Genomic DNA, 21700 nt, shown 5'->3' on the forward strand with positions numbered 1-21700 from the left:
ATGGAAAAAAATCTTTAATTGCCATAAATGTATCCCCCGTGGGTTCTCTTAAAAATCACAAGTTCATCTCCACTGCAGGGGTGAGACCTCAGAGACAGCTGTCTGTAGAAAAGTGACTGATTCCAGCAGTATGAAGGGAGTCCATAGCTAATGCAATGCTTTCCACATTATTAAGCAAATTACATTTTTCTCTTATGTTCTGAAATGTTAATGCAAATGACAGTCAGAGTATTTTTCAAGTCATCAGCTGTTAGAGCATTATTCAAATGCTTTTGAACAAACTTCATAATGATAACCATTTTTTTTAATAACTGAAAACCTCAGAAATGCACTTTTCCACATTATAAAGCACAACAGTTTTAAAATATTTTTTGGTTGTAAAGAACTGAAAATGGTCGTTTGTTGAATTTGCAGCATTAGGAGGTCATATTTACTGAAATCAAAAGCTATTTCAATCAAAAACATCTTAATAGGCAAAGTTACATAAAGACCACTTCTTTGATATCACCTTCAGAATTCTTGCATCCATTGAACTTGTGAGTTTTTGGAGAGTTTCTGCATGAATTTCTTTGCAGGATGCCAGAATAGCCTCCCAGAGCTGGTGTTTTGATGTGAACTGCCTCCCACCCTCACAGATCTTTAGCTTGAGGATGCTCCAAAGGTTCTCAACAGGGTTGAGGTGAGGAGAGGATGGGGGCCACACCATGAGTTTCTCTTCTTTTATGTCCATAGCAGCCAAAGACACAGAGGTATTCTTTGCAGCATGAGATGGTGCATTGTCATGCATGAAGAAAATTTTGCTACAGAAGGAACTGCTCTTCTTTCTTTACCATGGAAGAAAGTGGTCAGTCAGAAACTCTATATACTTTGCCGAGGTCATTTTCACACCTTCAAGGACCCTAAAGGGGCCTACCAGCTTTCTCCTCATGAATCTGGCCTAAAACAGGACTCCGCCCCCTCCTTGCTGATGTCACAGCCTTATTGGGACATGGTGGCCATCCACCAACCATCCACTACTCCTCCATCTGGACCATCTGGGGTTGCACAACACTCATCAGTCATCAAGACTGTTTGAAAATGAGTCTTCATGTATTTCTTGGCCCACTGCAACTGTTTCTGCTTGTGAGCACTGGATTGGGCGGCAGAACAGTAGGTTTATGCACGAATACAAGCCTCTGGAGGATCCTACACCTTGTGGTTGGTGGGACTCCAGACACAACAGCAGCTTCAAACACCTGTTTGCTGCTTTGTAATGGCATTTTAGCATCTGCTCTCTTAATCTCATGAATTTGCCTGGTAGAAACCTTCCTCATGCCTTTATCCACACAAACCCGTCTGTGCTCTGAATCAGCCACAAATTTCTTCACAGTGTGTTGATTATGATTAATTTTTTGTGAATTATCTAATGTTGCCATTCCTTTTCCAAGGCATTACACTACTTGACACTTTTCGGCAGCAGAGAGATCCTTTTTCTTTCCCATATTGCTTGAAACCTGTGGCCTGCTTAATAATGTGGAACAGTGCATTTTGAGGTTTTTATTTAAAAGAAAATGTTAATCATTATGACGTTTGTTCAAAAACATTTGAATTATGCCCTAATGGCTGATGACTTGAAAAATACAGAGTATTTTTCAAGTCATCAGCCATTTTGGAAAATAAGAGAAAAATGTCATTTGCTTAATAATGTGGAAAAATGGTGTATGTTAACAAAAGCGTTTGTTTGACATCAATTTAACTTCTTGGCAGAAATATCTAGTCTCTGTCTTGTTGAGAAGAAGACATGATACCACTCACAACACCATGTCTGTTTATCAAGCCCAAGCAAGCAGATGGTTAGCCTAGCTTAGCATTGAGACCAGTAAATAGTTAACATGGCTAGTCTGGCTCTCTCAAGATAACAAAATGTGTACTTCTCTAATCAATCCAGTCAATATATAAAGAGCAAAGAGAACAGCCTGCAGTGGGCTTGCTAAAACTGCAAACTGCTAAGAAATAATCCGACAAATAACCTCCAACAAACCATATCTTGTTACACTGACACTTTCTTTTGGATGGTCAGACACTTTGTTTTCACACTCTGTAAGCAGCAGCCTGAGGCCGTCATTATCAACTACACTGTACGGTTTCACATCTTACGAATTAAACATACAAGTGCTGCTTGTAAACTTCTTATCCCATTTAGAAGTTTAAGGAAATTTTGACTTTACACCAGTGCTGGCTGGGACGGCACACAGTGGTGTAGCGAGCCTAGCTGTTGTTGCTAACTGTTTATAAAGCTGGTGACTTGTCATGTGTAGCTGGAAGTTGGTTGTGTTGCTGCTGTATTTTGCCATCTTTCTGCACAGCTTGCATATTGACTCATGTCCAACTCACGACTAGTGTATCTTGATCTAAGGCGCATGTTGCATACTGTAGTTTAGTGTCTGCTGCTGCCTACTGAGTTAACTGCACCTTAGGGGATGTGCATTTAAGAACTGCCATCACGGCATTAATGACCATTTTGATTCTGTAACATCTGTGTCAATACATGTATTGGCAAGGATTATGTGAAAATATATTGCCATATCCGTTTTTAGAGCACAGGCCAACAATACAACATCTAGTTAGTTAACACTCCCACACCTCTAAATATTCAAATTACACAAACCATACAATCTTGTAACCTTGCAAGCAGATGTATTTGCTTTAAAAGAGTTTACATTGGTCCACAATACATACAGTTAAACTAAACTTTTGAAAGTCTTAAATATTGTTTTAATATGACAGAGCTGCTAATATGACAGTGACTCTTGAAAATCTGTGGCAAGGTGGGTCAAAGCAGACTCAACCTCTTAGCAAGGCAATGCTCACTGATGAAGAATAGGCACTGTGCCTCCTTTAAGAGCACCTAAAGTCACTGTTCTGGGATGTGATGTGAAATCCTTCTCTCATTATGTGATACTCTGTAGTCAACAGGGGTGAAAAAGAACAAGAGTTTTGTACTCAAGTAAGAATGCAGTTAGTCTAGTTAAAATGTACCTAAGGAAAAGTACTGATTTCAAAATCTAATCAGAAAAGTACCCAAATAAATACTCAATCACAATAATTTGTTAACGTAATTAGCTACTTTACTTCATTTGAGGAAAACAAGGCAGTAGCTACGGTACTGTGAGCCATTTGCAATGGCTGCCTCCAGTGTGGCAGTTAGCTTGGATGTAGCTACACTATAGCAGCAGTTTTATCAGAAATGGACCACAAATGTTTATTAAATAAAGAGCAAAGAATAGCACTGAAAGTTTTCATGACAGAGAAGATGCTTAAGGGTTGGCCCCAACGTGCCTAAAAGTTCTGCACAGTACTGTAGCTGTAGAGTAGCGGTAGTTTAATCAGACTTAAACCACATTTCATTATTATAACACAAGTTATTTTACAGTAACTGCCTAAAAACCTTTGAAACAAAAGGGGAGGGGGGTCAACCTCAGTACAATTTTGACAAAAAATAAATGCGCTCTACAAAACCATTTTTATATCAGTCTGTAAATGTGTTCTTTTTCTGCAGTAAAAACGGGCATCATGGTATAACATATATATTTTATAATATCGAACCTACCAGAGCTTTATTGGCTTTTGTAGACTGCCTCTAGGCATTCACTTTACTTTCCAAGACAGATGCTAATTAGTTTCAACTTCAAAATTGATATCGTCTGCAACTTAATTGTCAACAAAGAAAATTACGTGCAAGAAGACCTACAGCAGTGTGTGCAAGACTGTTGAGTTAATTTCTCCAGAGCTCTAAGGTGACAATTTTTCAAGGCTCTGAGACTTATCTTAAAAACCCCAGCGTGATAACTACATAGAAAAAGCCGTAAGCGTGTTAAAGCACAACAACAAATTGCTTTCAGTCTTTGGTTAAGCAACAGGAGTAGCCCTGTTTATTTATGGCTCTTCTTTAATCAGTATGTTCTATCTGAGGAAAAATGTCCTTAAAACCATCTGATTGCAAAGGAGTTACCAAAGGAGATCTCTTAAGTGTTTTCTGTGGCTGCATATGTGTTAGATAAATGGGTGGGCTTTACTCTGTGTGTTGGAGGGATGATGTTAGCAGAAGCAGATACAGGACTTCATTGAAAGTACTACATTAGAGGTTATACAAAGTTATTTAAGAGTTCTTTCAGTCTGCTTTGGGAAGAGGCTTTCATTTTCTTCCACATCGTTTTCAAGCTTCTGTTCATTTCTGTGCTAAAACAGTCAGAAAATTCTAATAACAACTGGGTTTCAGTAAATTTATGGACCTTCCCTTTATGAAAGAGGGTCCCTTTATTAAAGTTATTTGGGATATATTAAATCTTTTTTCTGTTGCTGATATAAAAAAACAGCAGCAGAAAACAGCTGTTTTAAGCCATCAGTGTAATACATTTTAAGCTAGAACTGTAGAGTTGAAAACATGCCTACATTAAAATGTTTGTTTTCACCCATCAGTGTAATACAGTAAGGAAAAGGGGCATGTTTGCTAACAAATCTGACTGAAAAATTATACTGGCATACCAACAAACCATGTTCATTGACCACCAGTCCTTATGAGTACATTCTTTAACTCAGAGGATGTTGTGGCAAAATTTGAAAATACTTCCTTCAGGCGTTTCTGAGATATCGAGGTCATAGGAATTGGAGATGATTTTCGTGGAAGACTTTAATGAATTGCTGTTTTACTCTGTTACATATTTATTCCTACATGTGTCCTAGTTTGCCTGTGCATCCGTAAATTTTGCTCAAAAAGATGTTGCTTACAGGAATAAGTGCAAGAATCACTGACTAATAAAAAATCACAGCTTAAGTCAAAGTGGAAAATTTGGACCCAACAGCTGCTAGCCCACTAAAAGAGGGAACAAGAAGTCAGGAAATGTTTGGGGTAGATTAGGGCTGCATGGATGAAAAGGGCTCTAGCCCTATCAAATGTACTGCAATTCTTGTTTATAGGTATTTCTGTTTATAATGTGCACATTGTTGTGAGAATAGACCTGCAGTAATGCAAAATTAGTGTTTTTTTCTTTTTAATAAGGGAAAAAAATGAAGGAGAAGCAATTGTGGGGCACCAGATGCCTCAGGGTTAGGTCACATGACCTTTGTGTAGAGGCTGTAGTGTTGGAAGCCTGCAGCACATTATTCTTCGTCTCTCCTTCTAATTTCCTACTCTATCCACTGTCCTGTCCTCTAAAATACAGGCACTGAAATCTGCAAAATTAACTTTAAGGAACCCAAACAAAGATACAAAACAGAACAAGTAGGTTGGATGTAACAATGGAAAGTAAAGACAAAAGAGACACATGAAACATTAGTCCAGATCTGAATGTGTTCCTCCATTAACAGCTGCACTCTCACCATTGGGTCTCTCTCTCCACCGACCAGTAGCTTGACGGCTCCGTCCTTCAGTGCCAGCGTGCGGATGGTGCTGCTTTCACTATCGGCCACATACAGACAGCTCCACGGCTCCTGGGGGGCCAAAGCCAGGCCTGAGGGCTGAGCAAAACTCGCCTTGTGTGGGTAGGAGTTGTTCCGATTCTCCTCATTACCGCTGCCAGCCCATCGCACACATGTCCCAGCCTTAGACTCACTGACATAAAACAAAACATTTAAAAATCTTGCTGGATAGTTCAGATAATGCAGTCATAAACACAGAATTATCATAATAAAAATTGATTTTGCATGGTGGAGATCATTCTTACTTTTCTCTCCATGCAAAGGATATAAAAGTAAATAAGCACGGTAGTATATTTGACTTCTTTTCTGTTTTATAAAGAGAGAAGTTATCAGTGACTATGAATGGTCCCTGTTTCCAGGCAGCCATCATGTTTATGCCCTCGTCTCTCACCTTCCTTTGGGCAGCTTGCCATCTGCTAGGAACAAAGCCCAGATCTGGTGGGTCCCTGCCATGGCTATCCACAGCACATTATCTTCGTCACCGCCTACACATACAAAGGAAATGCACACACACAAACACGAGCACACAAACAAACAAACACTTGAATTTCAGTGGAAGCAGAAAAGCCTGTGTCACTGTCAATAGCATCCAAGAGTGGAGCAAATATTTGTGCTGAAGGTAAAAAGGTCATTTTGGGTGTGTTTGGTAACTTTGAGCTATGAGGACAACATGAGAAAAAAAAATACAGAAAAAACTAAACAAATACATTTTATCATTACTGTAAGATATACATGGAAATATCCAAACTATTCCCAAATGCTTTATTAGTTTTGCCACATTGATCTAATCTTAAAACATTTCACACCAAATTAAAGCTTAGATTGCTTTCTTCCCACCCTTGAACAATCCTACTTCTTAGGTTTAAGCCCTAAGTTGGGTTAATACAGCATGTAAATGTTGGTCAAAGACAATACTAGCCTTTATAAAGATTATTTTGGGACATGTTTATGCCTTGAATGTAGAGATAAGACAGTAGATGGAGCTGGAAACCAGGGAGAGAGAGAGTTGTCCCCAACTCTCTAGTTAATTATGCCAGGGGGAGAGATGCAATACATGAATGAATATGATTCTTTTACAAAAAGATGAAAAAATATCAGTTTTCTTATTTGTCTTTCTTTTTCTGTTTAATTTTAAGGTTGTATAGTTTATAATAAAACAGAGGCTATTTCTCTCTTTATAAAAGATGACACTGACACCTTTCTTTTCTTAAACTATTATTTTTTGGTAATTTTTTCCTTTATAGTGATAGGACATCTTAAGATTGACAGGAAATATGGGGAGAGAGAATGGGGAGAGATATGCACCAAACGGTACCGGGGCTGCACGGCGGTGCAGGGGTTAGCTCTGTTGCCTCACAGCAAGATGGTTCCTGGTTTGCTACCGGTCAGGGCCTTTCTGAAAGGACACTGAATTTGTCAATTTTCTGTCAAGTGCTTATTACTGTTAGTTTGTAATTTATGTCAAATTTGATAATTCCAGCTGACTACATTAATCATCAACCCGAATCCTGAAAATGTCTGTGGCTCTTGCCCTCTCGTATTTTAGCTGCTTTTCAGCATAGATTTATGTGGCGCTGTTTTGACACAGTCCATCATGTTGGCTGTGTTATCTATGTTCCCTCTTGGAAACAAAAGAGCAATGGAGGTTCTGATGAGGGGGGCCACATCAGGATCCCCATATCTTCCCATCCGGCTCCCAGAACGTGATCAAATTCAAAATATGTGGAGAGGAAAAATTCAAAACGAAAAATGTTGTGGTATTTTGGGAATGTTTTTTATTCTTTAATAAACTCCCTACAGCTATTTAAATGACTCTGGAAACAGATATCCACATGTAAGCCATTATTAGCAAATATAATACTTGTTAAACATATATTTATTAGTTCAGCTTTGATAAAAATGTCTGCTTTCTATGGAAACTTTCAGTTTCAGGTGTTTTGGGAGTGCAATTTTCCTGCTTGGGTCTTTCATTTATCACCATGCAGCACAGACAACATGACAGCCATGGGTTTGTTTGGCTAAAATATCTCAGTCGCCCCCTTGTGGCAGGCTGCAATATAGGGGCTGATCTTACTGTTGGAGCCTAAAAGTTGCATACATTTGAAAGTCAAACAAAAAAAATCTGTAATCAAAAATATGCTAATTAGACCCTTTTCTAAAAATTTTGTTTAGGAAGAAGCCCGCCCTTGTACAAATGTTGCTAAGTTGATTTAAATTTTTCTTGTTGGTATCAATTTTTAATTAAATGTCAATGTATTGATCCCTACTTTTGTGTAATGTCGCACATATTTGAGTTATGTTTGTATGTAGCTGGCTCACAATTCCTGGGTACACACCTCATATGACCTCAAATATGGTTTAGTATAAAAATATTCAACTTCAAATTCAAGCTTGGTGTCTTTTCCCTCAAACATGGACCTTTTTAAAGAAGTCTGGTCTAAGAAAAATGCTGCTCTGCAGGTTTTAGTGACAGCAGCCACTCTGACAAAAGCAGTATGACACCTCAGATGCACTCAGCAGAGACAACATTGAAGAAAGCACAGCCCCTGTTGACGAACAGCGCCTCAGTTGTATTTTTCATGTAGCAGAGCTCGGCCTCTCTTTATCACATCTGGAGGACTGTTGATGACTCACAGCATCAATGTCACTGCAGTACTTTACAGCTCAGAAGGTGGTTGGCCCTCTTGATTTGGCCCCTTTAATTATTCATACACAACACCATGAATTAAACCATGAATATGCAGATGAGTGTTTGTGAGTTCTCCCAGAGGACAATGTTAGAGGAGTTAAAGGTGTTATACCACATCCTCAGAAGCATGTGCTGAAGTGCAAACCAGCAGGTTGTGTCGCCCGTTAACCTGTGCAGGAAATCTGACAAAGACTGATTACCTTTTGGGTACAAGCTGAGTTCAATGTTGGGATAATGAGCGCTGTAAAATGTCTAAAATTAATATTTTAAATTCACCTGACTGTGATAAATGATTCAATCAGCTTACCTCTGAAACATAAACAGACTGTTAATGAGAACAGTGGTGGCCAGAGGCAGAACAAACACACAACACTTTCATCTTTTGTTTGATTTATGCGAGTACACAATGTCACAGGGACGATCCGACGCGCTGCAATTTGACTTTAAATACAAGTGACAGCTTTTACAACACCTCCAGCTTGAATACGCACTTAGACACCTTTCTGTGCACAAGTCAAAGTGAGGCGGCAAAGATGAAAGAAGAAAAAGAGGCATCGCTTAAAAAAGCCTAGAAACTGACAAAGAGGCAGAGCTGAAGTGGGTCACATCAGCCCCTAATCAGGCACAAATACTGAAAGAGCAATCTTACATCACTTCCTATTCTACAGAGACCACACCCCCTTTTGGGGGTTAAAAGCCTAGTGGCTGAATGACAGTAGATTAGTAAACAAAAATGGCTGTGTGGTTAAAGATATTGTGTTGCCTTTTGTTTTAAATAAAATGTAAAATCATTAATTTAAGATACGCTATAGGAGCTGCAGTCTTCCTGCCTATTCCCAGGTTTTTCCAAAATTTTCATTTCAGGATTAATCAAGCTATAAAATGTTAAAATATACATAAGGTATAGGATGTCAGTTTATGAGATCTTTTTTCACAAGATGGAGTTATTTATCCAGTTTAATGGAGAGAGTGTGATGAGATAGTCACATACAGTGCCTATATAAAGTATTCACCCCCTCGGATGCTTTACCCTTTTACTGATTTTATACATAAATTATGATCAAAATGTTGTGTTTTTACCCACGCCGATGAAATCGGCAGGGGGTTATGGAAAGGGTTCCGTATCTTTGTTTGTTTGTATGTGTAAAGAATAACACGATAACGGAAAGGCAGATCATCATCAAACTTTCAGGGAATATTGGGATAGTGACAGGGAAGAATCAATTAGATTTTGGTGATGATCAGCACACCTGTTCGGTTTTTCTCAGACTTCGAAATTTTGAACACCATGGTAATCAATGGGAGCGTAAGTTCCTTGGTGGCGCTGCTTAGGCGTGGGTCTGCCACCTCAGACGGCCATTCTAGTTTATCAAGAAATTACAAAAAAGCTCTTTAATATCCAAGTATAAAAAGACTTTTACAGAGTAAAATCAATTAAATTAAAAAAAAATGTAAGGTAAAATAAGTGCAGAAATATTCACCCCCCTTTTAAAGAGACTTAACCAATTCTACAGAGGTCCAGAGAATTAGTGTTGGTACTCTCACAATTACTTAAATGGGTACAATGAATGTGTCTCACTCTCAAAAGAGATGGACTGACATTGCAGAAGCCCTGCAAATAAAAAAAATGCTAAAAGAATCTAGTAGTAGTCTTGTAAATAGTGACTCTGCAAGATTTACAGTCGTTGTAAAATCTCAGTCTGAGACTAGATTGTGACTAAAAACACTAAAAACTTGTCTTTAGATGTGAGCAGGTGTGAGCTGATAGTTTTCCAAGAGTCTTTTCCCAATCTTTCCAAAGTCTTCTGATGTATGGGTAGCATTACTGGAACAAGGCCAAACCCTATTAAAGATCGTCATTTTTATGTTTAACACATTAGTCATTGGAGTTTGGCTCCTAATAAACATTATGTTATGTTTTTTTTTTATTTAAATTTTTAGATCACGACCGACCCATCCTTTCCTATTTACCAGAAAAGCAGCCAGCCTCAAGTGGACACTCAGGGATTTGCAGTTTCATGCACCCACACAATGTCTTCACTTTTCAACGCATGCTTTTCTGAATTCAAATCTAAATGTTCTAATCAGTAACTGATGGAGACTTAGGTCATTCAAAGGGTCTTTGATACAGCTGTGTGAAAAAATAACATTTTTATTGGATTTAAAAGGCAATTTTCTTAAATATTAAATAAAATAGATAATAAAAAAAATTCCTGAAGGCAAGTTTGGTATTTAAGTGTGGTCCTTTCTCACCTTCTCGGGCAGCTTTCAATGGTTTCCAAGTAGTTTTAACTCATTAATAATTATTCTTGTCCTCCACATTTTTCAGTAGAGATACATTTCTGACGAAGATCTCTCAAGGACAAATCCTACAGTATAAAAAATTAACTTATTCAGCCTGTTCAATTACCCTCTCACCTCTGATGATTCTCAGGAGTGTTATTTGTGCACTGCAACAAGCTCTCTTTCATATTCAGATTTTATAATTTTTTTCTGAAAATGACTGACTGAAATGATACTGGCTGGTTGCTGCTTTTTTGTTGAAAAATAAGATATTACAAATTATAAGAGCCTGAAACTGAACCAGATTAAAATACATGAACAAAGCTTGCAGGGTTGATTTGGTAAACATTTCAATGTCATTTTGTTTTTAATTAAATATAACATTTGATATTAAGAGACCTAGAGAAACTTGACCTTCACTTCCAGTATAATGTAACCATGTCCAGGCAATCTGATACAGAGAGAGAGACTGACCCGCCTCTCTGTGTTTACTGATCATACAGCAGCATGAAGAAAGAAAGCACAGAAGAGGAAGAGTGGAGCAGAGCTGATTCTAAGTGGGAGGCAGACACAGAGCAGAAAGACAAGGACACACTTTAAGCCTTCATGTTCAGGTCTGACGGCGCCACAAGACTCACCGGCACAGCCCAGAGTCACATCCCAAGGAGAGCTGATGGGCTGCTCAGGTCCCATGGCTCCGCCCTCTTTGTCTGTGCCCTGACTGCCCACTCCAGCGAGGGTGCTGACTCTTCGCTCCATCAGGTCGATCTGAAAGACGCAAAAAAAAAAAAAAAGTCAAAAGACAGGAAATTGAACGCAAAAAATGTGGAAAGACAATGAGTTTACCTTTCTGATGAGGTGGTTTTCTGTGTCAGCGACATATACGGTGTCTCCTTTAATGGCAACTCCCTGAGGGGAGTTAAAGGAGGCTTTGGACAGGTCACCATCTTGTCTTCCGCTTTCAGGCCCTTGTACAGAAATTAATGTTTCAATAATATATTCAGTATAGTACAGAATATTACAGCATTATTAAGCACAAAAATAATCTTATTTCCATATTAACAGAACCAAACACCATCTCCTGAGCCAGAGTTTGACTCTGATTAACCAGGGTTAATGGTTACTGGCTCTTTTGGCCATCAGACAAGACCCTATGTTTGGCAAACTCCAAAAACCTCACATCACCACAAATGCAGCATCACTACTGTGAAGCACAGTGGTAGCAGCATCATGTTGTGGGGATGCTTCTTGGCAGCTGGCCCTGGAAGGCTTGTAAAGATAGAGGGTAAAATAAATACGGCAAAATACAGGAAAATGCTGGAGGACAATCTTATTGTCTCACTGTGATTACAGCCAAAGGTGCATCTACTATACAGACTTGAAGGGGGTGACTATTTATGCAGTCACTTATTTTACATTGCATGTTTTTATTTAATGGACATTACTTTATAGAAAAGGGTTTTCTTTGTAAGAAAAAAAAACAAATTATATTGACCATGGCTGATTTATAAAATCAATAAAAGGGTAAAACGTCCAAGTGAGTGAATACTTTTAATAGGCACTATACATCTATGATTACAGATTGTTTGGATATTTATGTTTCTAAAGATTCTCTTCATCATGAACATCATAACAGATCTTTGAAGAGGAATTTTGTAGGTCTTCAGAGTCAGCATGCCAAGTCCATCTTCTATGACTTCTTCTTATTCTAGTATCCAATTTACTGATGTGCGTGTCTTACTTTGTTTTTCTAGCTCAGGGAGTTGTGTCCTTTAAGATTCTGAAACTCAAACAATATGAAAAGAAAAAATGAAGACATTCGCTTTAATAAATGCTATTTCAAAGATTTGTTTGATGTTTGCAACACATACGCATGCTCGAGCGGATGAATGGTCCACAAAAATCAGCTTTTTTGGGCCCTTACTTTGTCAACTCTTCAGTCAATGCCAGCTCCCAGCATGCACCAGTCCCTGCTGTTGCCAAACCTCTCTGTTTGGATTACACAGAGTACCATGTGGCTCCTCTGAGGGTTACTGAAGCATGTCAGCATTCTGAAAATATCCGTGTTGCTAAAATATCTTTTTACATTGCTGCAAGCAAAAACATCACTTTCTTGCTTTCTTTTTTTCTTTAATGGAGCAGTTTTTAGATATTATAATATAGTTTAAGTGCATTATCTCCTTTCTGAGTAAAAATACGAGTACTAGAGCCTCTCCTTTCTGGTTTTAACTGCTCACCTCCTATGACGTGTTCAAGCTGTCCATTCACAGTCATCACAAGTATTCTGTGATGCCCGGTGTCGGCGATGGCTAGTCTCTTCCTGCTGTCGTCTATGGCGACCTTCCCAGGAAAGGACAGGACGCTGGGAGGCAGGGAGTCCCTGTAGAGTTTGATCCCCACTGTGTGCGTGCTCAGAAGACCCTTCTCCCCATAGTGACGAAGGGCGATGCTGGTAAAAAGCATCAGCCTGTCGCGGTGGCCTTCACCTACGAGAGAGAAGAGGAGGTTTCCACGTGGGCCCAGCATCACCAGTGTGGGCCAACAGGACACCTCAAGCTCATGCCAGAGGAGAGCCTCGCTGTCGTTCACCACCGGGTGGCAGATGTTGTAGCGGAGCACAGCGCTGCGGATGTTGTCCAGGACCTTTGTAGGATGGATCACAGACATATAAACATTAATAAGAGCTGGGAATCTGTTGCAAAAGAAACAGGCATGTATGATTAGTCGACTGAAATGTCTGGGTTTTTTTTCTGTAATGTCATTACAGTCCCTGTTGTTATAATGGTTAGGGCAGGCATCCGAATACTTTAAGAAAAGATTTGCTTGGTCTAAAACACTTCACATAAATGAGAGAAAAAGCCAGTTTTTTCTGCATATCTAAATGGAGGCCAGTCCGATAGCTTGGCCGTAACACTGGGGGTGGGAGGAGGATGGACTGATTTACATTGATGCTCAGGGTAGATTGCAGATTAAAGCTGCATGAATGAGTGCCACATCCTCATCAAGGATTTTAACTGCATGACACTCAACAGCCTTTCTGAAATGTCACATGTTTTGAAGACACTATTATAATGGAAGAAAATGCTCTTACCTTTTCATTAGGGAACTTAGCTGAGTGTACACCGATGATCACCAGTCCATCTAAGGGAGAGAATAAACAGAAAAAAACACAGTGATAAAATGAAACCACAAATAACAGTAAATTAAGTGGTTAGAATTAACAAAAATATCTCCTGAAAAGAGTTTCTAGGCTTTTTCTCAGAGCCCCTTTCCAAATCAGTGTCAACAAGTTACATAACCTTGATTGATAAGGTCTCAAAGAAAAACACACACAATACAAACACAAAGGGAGCTGGGTAGAAAAAATGAAACTGATGTGGTTTTCTACTTAAAAAGCTAAAAGGCCTTGCCATTGTATGAAGTTCATGGAAATATTTTAGTGCCTGGGGCATCTTAAATGCTTATCTCAGATATTTCTCAGTAGTCATCAGAGACTGCCACACCATGCTTATTACACAGACAGTGAGACTAATCACTTTAAATTTATGATTTTCAACAAGGCAGGCAGGAGATGTTTCAATGTTATGCAACTGAATTTTCTCAAACTTCCGAAAAACACACATTTGTGATGCTGCTCCTTTAAATAGAATCTCTTGTTAAAAAAATATCTTTGAAGGTTATTTCCTGTTTCCGCATCAGTCTGATGCTCACGTCACTTTTAAATAACAAATGATTTGTGAGCCAGCGTGGATAAACAGAAAAGCCAAAGAAACACTGTCACTCAGAGATTATCCACTTCTCATTAAATCAATCCTAATCATTAATGGAGGAATTACATGGTTCATAAAAAAAAAAAAAAAAAATCTTTTTAACCACAATTTACAAATTAATGTTATGTACCTATTAATCCTTTGGTTTTACTGGGGTCAAACAAATGAATAAAAACTTTAGTTTTAGATTTACTGCCATGGTTTTTTGACTAACTCAAATGAAAGTTTGATTTATAAACAAATACAGACATGTATATCATAACAATTTATAGTTATATACATGTACATAGCCTTTTTTCCCCTAACGAAAACTAAACAGTAACTAATAGAAACAAGTGCACATGGACAAAAACTAAAACTATATTAACTGACATTTTAGTCAACAAATAAAAAAGGAGATGAAAATGTTTGACAGAGACTTTATCCAATCAGACCTAATTTCGTCATGTAGAAAGTAGGGGCAAGTTAGGCATATATCCAATCACAGCTACTTTGGCTGTGTGGAAAGGTAGGATGAAATATGAGGGAGATCCAGTCATAACTGCTTTTGCTGTGTGGTGGCGGGGTAAGTTGGGGAGAGATCCAATCAGTCGACTAAATTTACTGTAAATTTCATCTACTAAAATGTTGGGAAGTTTTGTCAACTAAAACTAGACTAAAACTAAAACAATTTAGATGTCAAAATTACGACTAAAACTAAAACTTTTTAAATTTAAATAAGTTCACTCCAAGGCACTGTTTCAGCTATTTTACACTGTTTTTTTGGCACACAATACAACAAGATACCTCCTTCTGCAATAAAGCACATAAACCCCTCCATCCTCCGTAAATAGACTCAGTTGGGTTTCTTTCCTTTACAGTAAATCACATCATCAAGCCATCCCTCAACAAAAGTACAAAGACTCATTTTCAAACTGTCAAAATCAGACTATCTGCAGCACATTTCGTCAACCATGGTCTCGGCCAAGCAGTACAGTACCAGCACAGATTGCAGTGACGATGGGTGGGTGGGTTGACTGTGGGAGTGACTGGACAGGGTGGCTCCCACACCTCACTGACCAGAGCAGCAAACAGAATGTACCCACGGCAGTGCCAAAGATAAGGCGAGTGAGATAATAGTGGTGCTGCTGCTTTATGTGTGTATGTGTGTTTTCTGTATCCCACCTTGTTGCAACTGATTTTCCAGCTTCCTCAGATGATCTCTTGAATGGGTAAGCAGGATGCCAGAGTCAGTCGGATGTGATTATGGAGCAGCTATATAAAGAGCTATACACTCAAAGTACAGCTGGGGACAAATATGGACCCTGTGACACAGCAGCTTGAAAATATATTTAGTCACTGTCTCCTCACAGCTCCGATAAGATCCCTCTTTGAGTTGGAAACGAACAAGGACAGAAGTGGAGTTGATGTACGACAACTGCTCTGTCCCAGTGAACTTACATGTTCCTGTGACGCATCATGCTACATAAAACAATGCTTTTGAAAAGGTGTTCCCTGAGTAAAGCCTGCCAAGCTTCCACTGCAGACACCCACAACTCCTTATCATAGTCTGTCTTTCCTATCTGATGTACTTATTAGAAAGCTGTGGCTTGATACTTTTATATTAGCTTACAGGTTACTAAGGCTGTGATTTAAGAAGCACTGGATGTGATGTAATCACTCATATCTTTGAAGAAAGTTAGTTCAGAAAGACTGCATGGGCACCAGAAATGTAACAATGACTCAGATTTCCATTAAAAAAACAGTTCATGTAAGGACAGTTAAGATTAAGCTGACAAGACTGTTCGGTACATTGCAAACCTGTATTTGTCAACCAACAGAGGGCCCATTTAGCTTTGGGCTTCTACTGCAAAAGGTTGGCACCTACATAACCACGAAATCAAAAAAAGGAATTAAGCAATAGTGACTTTTTGTGCTTTTTAAGCAAACATAAGATACTTGTGTTTTACAGAAAAAATAAGCGCTCAGCAAAGACGCCCCTAAAAAAAAGTGGTAAAAATAGGTGAAAAGGTGGTAAAATTGGGTTACAGTGGTTTAAAAAATGGCAAAAAGTGGCAAAAAATGGGCAGCGTAAGAAGTGAAAAGTGCTTTAAAAGTAGAAAAAACAGGTTAAAAGTGGTATAAATTTGGGGGAGGGGGTTTCGGGGTGGCAAAGAAAGAAAAATGGGATACAAGCAGCAAAAATAGGTTAAGAAAGGCAAGAAAGGTCAAAAATTTGCTAAATTTGTTTAAATTGAAAAAAAGGAAAAAACTAGCGAAAATGGGAGAAGTTTCAACAATGGGTTAGAGGCAAAAATCGGCAAAAATTAGTTAAAAGTGGCAATTAATTGTCAAAATTGCCAGCTAAAATAGTGAAAATTGGTTAAAAAGTAGTAAAAAATTGGTCAAAAGAGACAAAAATGGTTCAAATATGAAAAAAATGGGTGGCGATGAACAGGGGTTAAAAAGTGCCACGAATAAGAAATTTGAATATCATAACCCAATCACAGCTTGACACCCATTTAGCTCCAAAATGAGGTAACTGTTGTCCAGGACACTAGCACCAATGCTACTGATCCAACACATGCGTTGATACTTTCAGTAAATCACAACTGGGTAGGGACCATTCTCTGGGTTTTTCAGGGGCCCAGCTGATTGTGTGGGTGTGATATTTGCCTTTTGTTTTTTTAAACTTGTAGTCTCTGGCTCCAGATGACAGTGACTTTGGTGACCTTATTTGATGTGATTTGCCTGATACCAGACAAAATTCACATCCATTCCACTGCATTTTCTTGTAGTGCTTTAATACTCATTGAGATCTAATGGGGAAGGGGAATACTTCATCCTGAATCAGTCGCTTGAGAGCATCATATCTGTCTGAATCTGAAATCTTTTCAAGCAGACACTGATAACAATCTATGGATATAGAAGTTTTGTTCAGGGATTTAAGTGTGAAAATGAAGCACAAAGATAAATTACGGTGCCAGACCGTATTGATAATCAATATGGTTTTGCTGTAGTTAAATAGGCATCACTTCTGAACAATTGTTGACATTTCTGTTATGGATCCCTCTATGTCTTGAAAACAGCTGATAAGTACATCAGAAGTCTCTCCATTGTATCTACTGGATCAATTGCTATGTAACAAGAGGATATTTCAAGTTGCACTTCAATCCACATCAAAACACTTGGTGGACACAGAAATAAGAACCCTTGTATGTAAGCTTCTTTCATGCAATTGTCTTACTGTTGTGACCATAATAAAGCTGCTTGAAACATTTTTTTGCCGGACAGCATGCTTTTTCCTCTATTCACTTGTGTGCAAAATTTCACACTGAGGGACCAACAGTATATGAAAGAACTAATCAGGAAAATTTCAAGGACAGCCTGCCTGAAACTGTTCATATTTTTACGTTTCCGTCAGCGAACTGCACTCTGCAGACTTCTAAATATTTCCAGATTGAAACGCCAGCACAGTCAACACAGGAGTTGATTGGTTGACTGGTGTCACATGATTGTTTAGAGAGCATTTACGATAAATCAAGCTGCAAGGGGCAAATACACAAGCAGCGTCCATTTTCATTGATTGTGAGCTACCTAAGCCATTTCCACATCACAATGCATTGTATAAAAGATTATTTTTAACACCACAAGTAAACGTCAAGACCATTTGGCTTCATATTCATCCCTCACTTATAAGATTCCTATCAATCACATTACCCCAGATCTTCTCCTTGACCCACTATGTTTGACTTTCAGTGTACAGCAGTTGTACCTTCCATACGCATATAACTGCCAGGCAGTAGCTCTAGTTTCCACATGAAATGAGGTTAACTATGTTGTGAGAGGCAATACGTTCCATATTTAGTTTCCTACATAAAATTCTTAGGTATGATACTGAACTCTACACCCCCACAAAGTCTCTCAAGCCCTTTGGGATCATGTGTCTGCTGCCCTTAAGCTTGTGTAAGTCCTTACCTTTGACAGAGTGCTTATTCTCCAGGTGGTGCAGGTCAGGCAGGATGTGCATGCAGTTGATGCAGCAGTAAGTAAAGAAGTCCAGCAGCACCACTTTCCCAGCCAGCTCCTTGTTCAGAGATAGAGGCCCCTCTGTGTTCAGCCATTCTAAGCCTGGAGCAAATCACAGAGTGGAAAATGATGCCGTCGTCCTATTAATGAAAGTTTAGTCACAGTGAAGGCAAGCGCTCCAACGGGTATATCTGTCTGGCCCGATTGTGCATTTCTGTCACACAGAGGAGGGGGCTGATAAAGCACTGTCATAAAAATGCTCAAAGCTTCAGAAGTGTTTGACAGCCATTAAACACCATGACTTCATTTCTGTAAATCTAGATTCTTGCCTGATAGCTTTAAATTTCCTCACATGAACTCTTGAAAGTGTCTGATAATTCTTCTCAACTTTCATGGACGAAATTAATGTTAGCTTTTAAATTTCACAGCATAATGTGCAGCAAATAACCTCTTCATTATTTATTTATTTATTTATTTGAATCAGAGAATTATTATTGGTCTTGTCTGTTACCCAAACAGTCTGATAACATATGCAGCTGCACATGTAACTCAGAAATGGGGTAATGCTCACCTACATTACATCATAATCACTTCCTATGTGTGAACTACTACAGTACTGCAGAAATTTAAGTTTGTGTTTTTTTTGCTATGCAAAGAAAACATGAAACATTTAAGGCAAATATTATGACTGTTATGTTTGCAAAAAGCAAAAAATATGAACACTAAAGAGCGTTATGAATCACCTTTCCTTGAATTAAAAACATTCTAGCATCCTTTTGTTTAATCTAGGTCATCTAAATTTTTTCTGTCAAAAGATTAATTGGTTGCTTAGGCTTTATCTAAATCTACCAAAAGACACAGAAAATGTTAATTCAGCTTAAGTGTCTTTAAGATTTTTGTCTGGTGTCCTGCTATGAACGTCATTCAGCCTGGTTTATTCTCATGTCATGTCCTACTGTAGATCTCCATCTACTGGTGTGATGAGATATTAGTCAACATGCTACAAGTGTCAGCAGAGAATCTTACAGCATATGTTGGATAAGATGTAGTTTGTCTGTGCAATATTTCACTAGTTTATTGGTACAATAGGCCACTTTTGTTGACAGTAGCTCCGTCCTCCTCTGAGGTCTGTAACACGGGCATTAACCATCAGGAGTACCCAGCAAAGCCCCTGGACATGATTTATCTAATACAGAGTTAAACATTTCAAGACTTCCTGTTTTTTTTCTTTTGTTTGTTTTGGCTTACAGCTCAGAATTATTAAAAAAAAAACCCTATCTCAAAATATTTGAATATTGTGGAAAAATCTAATTTCTTGTCAGTTATTTCTCTCAAGCTGGTTTGGTTCACACAACCACAACCATGGGAAGACTGCTGACTTGGCATTTCTCTAGAGGACAATAACTGACACCCTTCACATGGAGACTGTGCCACGAAAACTCCTATTAAAGGCCACTGAATCACAGGCTACGTAGTTCACACGTATGCAAGAAATAAAGGTCATCAGTGTGCATTACTCATCTACGCTGCTGCACAGTTGTAAACAATGAAGCAAAGCAACAAGAAAACTGTTGTAATTGTAGCATTCATATACTTAGGAAAAAAACATATGGGATCAAGATTTTTCTCTTTGTTGGGATCCAAAAAAAAGTCTGCAATTGGCATTGTCATTATTCTAATGCTAATTGGTTTGTTTGTTAGTGCCAGTGTCTTGTTTATCATTATTGGTTAGTCGATGTAGGTCGTAGCAGCAGTCACATTGTGAGATGGTCTTCCTAAATTTCTGACACAGTCAGAATCTTATCCCAGGCTATATTTGGTCACAAGACCATGACAATGGCTGTCTGTCAACCTGTCTCACAGTGTGACGTAGGACCACAGTTTCAGTGTCATGACTAAAGATATCGCCACGTTTGGTCATCTTTTGTCTGGGACAGCCCAAAACCACACAGTTTATATCAGGCTTTAGGTATTGTAAAGAGGAAGATGAGAGACACCAAACTAAACAATACAGACAAGATGAAGGTTGCTATCAGAGCAACCTGTGCTTCATAACACCGCAGCAGTGCCACAGACTGATCGGCTCCAAGGCACCTTGCATTAATGCAGTAATTGTTGCAAAAGGAGTGTCGACCAAGTACTGAGTGCATAAATGAACACAATTCTCCAAAAGGTTTACATTGTTGTTTTTGCAATAATATTCTTATGTTTTGAGATAGTAAATTTTTGTGAGCTGTAAGCTGCAACCATCAAGATTTGAACAAAAAGTCTTAAAATATTTCACTTTATATGAGATGATTCTAGAATATAAGAAGTTTAAATTTATGAATGGAATTACAGAAAAAAAAATAAACTTTTCATGATGTTTTTATGTTTTAGATCGACCTAGACTTTGGAAGTTCCACACTCCAGACCTCATCCACCTTAATTGGCTCCCAATTAGCTCAGCACAAAGAGCCTTCAGCAATACTGCATTCTAATCACATGTGTGGTTCTATAAATATTTAACCAATCGTCAGCAAAGACACAGGGACTTTTGCCTAGTTACAATCTTGGTTATAAAATTAGATCTTAACTGGCCACTTAAGAAACAGCTGCAACAGACGTCAAAGTTTCATGAATGACCGTATTTGCTGGCGATTTACGGCAAAGCGTCTGTGGTTGTCATAGTTACAACTGCTGTTAAGGTGGCCAAACAAATATCCTTATCGTACTTTGTTAAATATATACGAACCAGACATGTCTTTAATGAGAAAAAAATAAAGCCGCATTCGCAAGGTCATGTTACGTGTTTCGGCCGCTGATGTGAGACAAGTGTTCGACTAAATGTCACTACTTAACACGGTCACTCGTTTGACTGTAACACCCGGGAAACAGGGGCGTGGTTCTAAGCACTAAAGAACTATTTTCATGTAGAGCTGACATAATATCACAGAAAAACACAAAAATAAAGCACCCCACAAATGTATTACTTTTCATTAAACTGCAGTTTAATTAGAGAATAATGTGTCTTTTAACTACTGCTTTAACTGAGCTGCTTTAAGAAGGCATATCTGAAGGGTAACTCCCTTACATAAAAAATACCTCAGAACCCAGAAACATTTTAGACACGGCGAATCTCCGACACTAAATGGATACAAGTTGCGAAAAGAACAGAAAAACCTACATGTTTAGTATTCACACCGTTCGGACTTGTCCGGACATGAACTGAAGACAGAGTTAGCAAACTCGAGTTTAACTGTTTAGGGACTGCTTCACACTTGGGCTAGCAAGAGCTTTAACAAAGTCTAACCTGTCTGGAAATCTGGTATCTTCAGGTCCTCCCCCTCGTCTAGCTTTCTCAGATACTGGTAGACAAGATTTTCTTTCTCTTGCTGCGTCGTAGCTTCTTCTAGGTCGCAATCCAGTTGGCTTTGGATAGGAAATAAAGTAGAGAGGCTGCACTGGGACGCCATCTTTCCAACAACAATCAGCCTTGCTAGGCAAACCGGAC

General features: G+C 38.6%; 1 protein-coding gene across 2 annotated transcripts in view; it reads right to left on the reverse strand.

Annotated features, from left to right (window-relative positions):
• nhlrc2 (NHL repeat containing 2) overlaps positions 1-21677 on the reverse strand; it is a 30307-nt gene extending 8630 nt beyond the window's left edge. The window contains exons 1-9 of one of the 2 annotated variants that reach the window (XM_041815660.1): positions 21500-21564; positions 21374-21414; positions 18157-18309; positions 13521-13570; positions 12667-13072; positions 11276-11397; positions 11068-11197; positions 5849-5942; positions 5359-5590 (exon numbers count right to left, since the gene is read on the reverse strand). In XM_041815660.1, coding sequence (XP_041671594.1) covers positions 5359-5590; positions 5849-5942; positions 11068-11197; positions 11276-11397; positions 12667-13072; positions 13521-13570; positions 18157-18208 — 1086 coding nt within the window. In that variant the 5' untranslated portion in view covers positions 18209-18309; positions 21374-21414; positions 21500-21564. Of the gene's footprint in view, positions 1-5358; positions 5591-5848; positions 5943-11067; positions 11198-11275; positions 11398-12666; positions 13073-13520; positions 13571-18156; positions 18310-21373; positions 21415-21499 lie in introns of both variants that reach the window. The other variant, XM_041815661.1, reaches the window with a different exon arrangement.
• Between the last annotated feature and the right edge of the window lie 23 nt (positions 21678-21700).

Source organism: Cheilinus undulatus, linkage group 20 (genome assembly GCF_018320785.1).
Source record: "Cheilinus undulatus linkage group 20, ASM1832078v1, whole genome shotgun sequence".
Taxonomy (NCBI): Eukaryota; Metazoa; Chordata; class Actinopteri; order Labriformes; family Labridae; genus Cheilinus; species Cheilinus undulatus.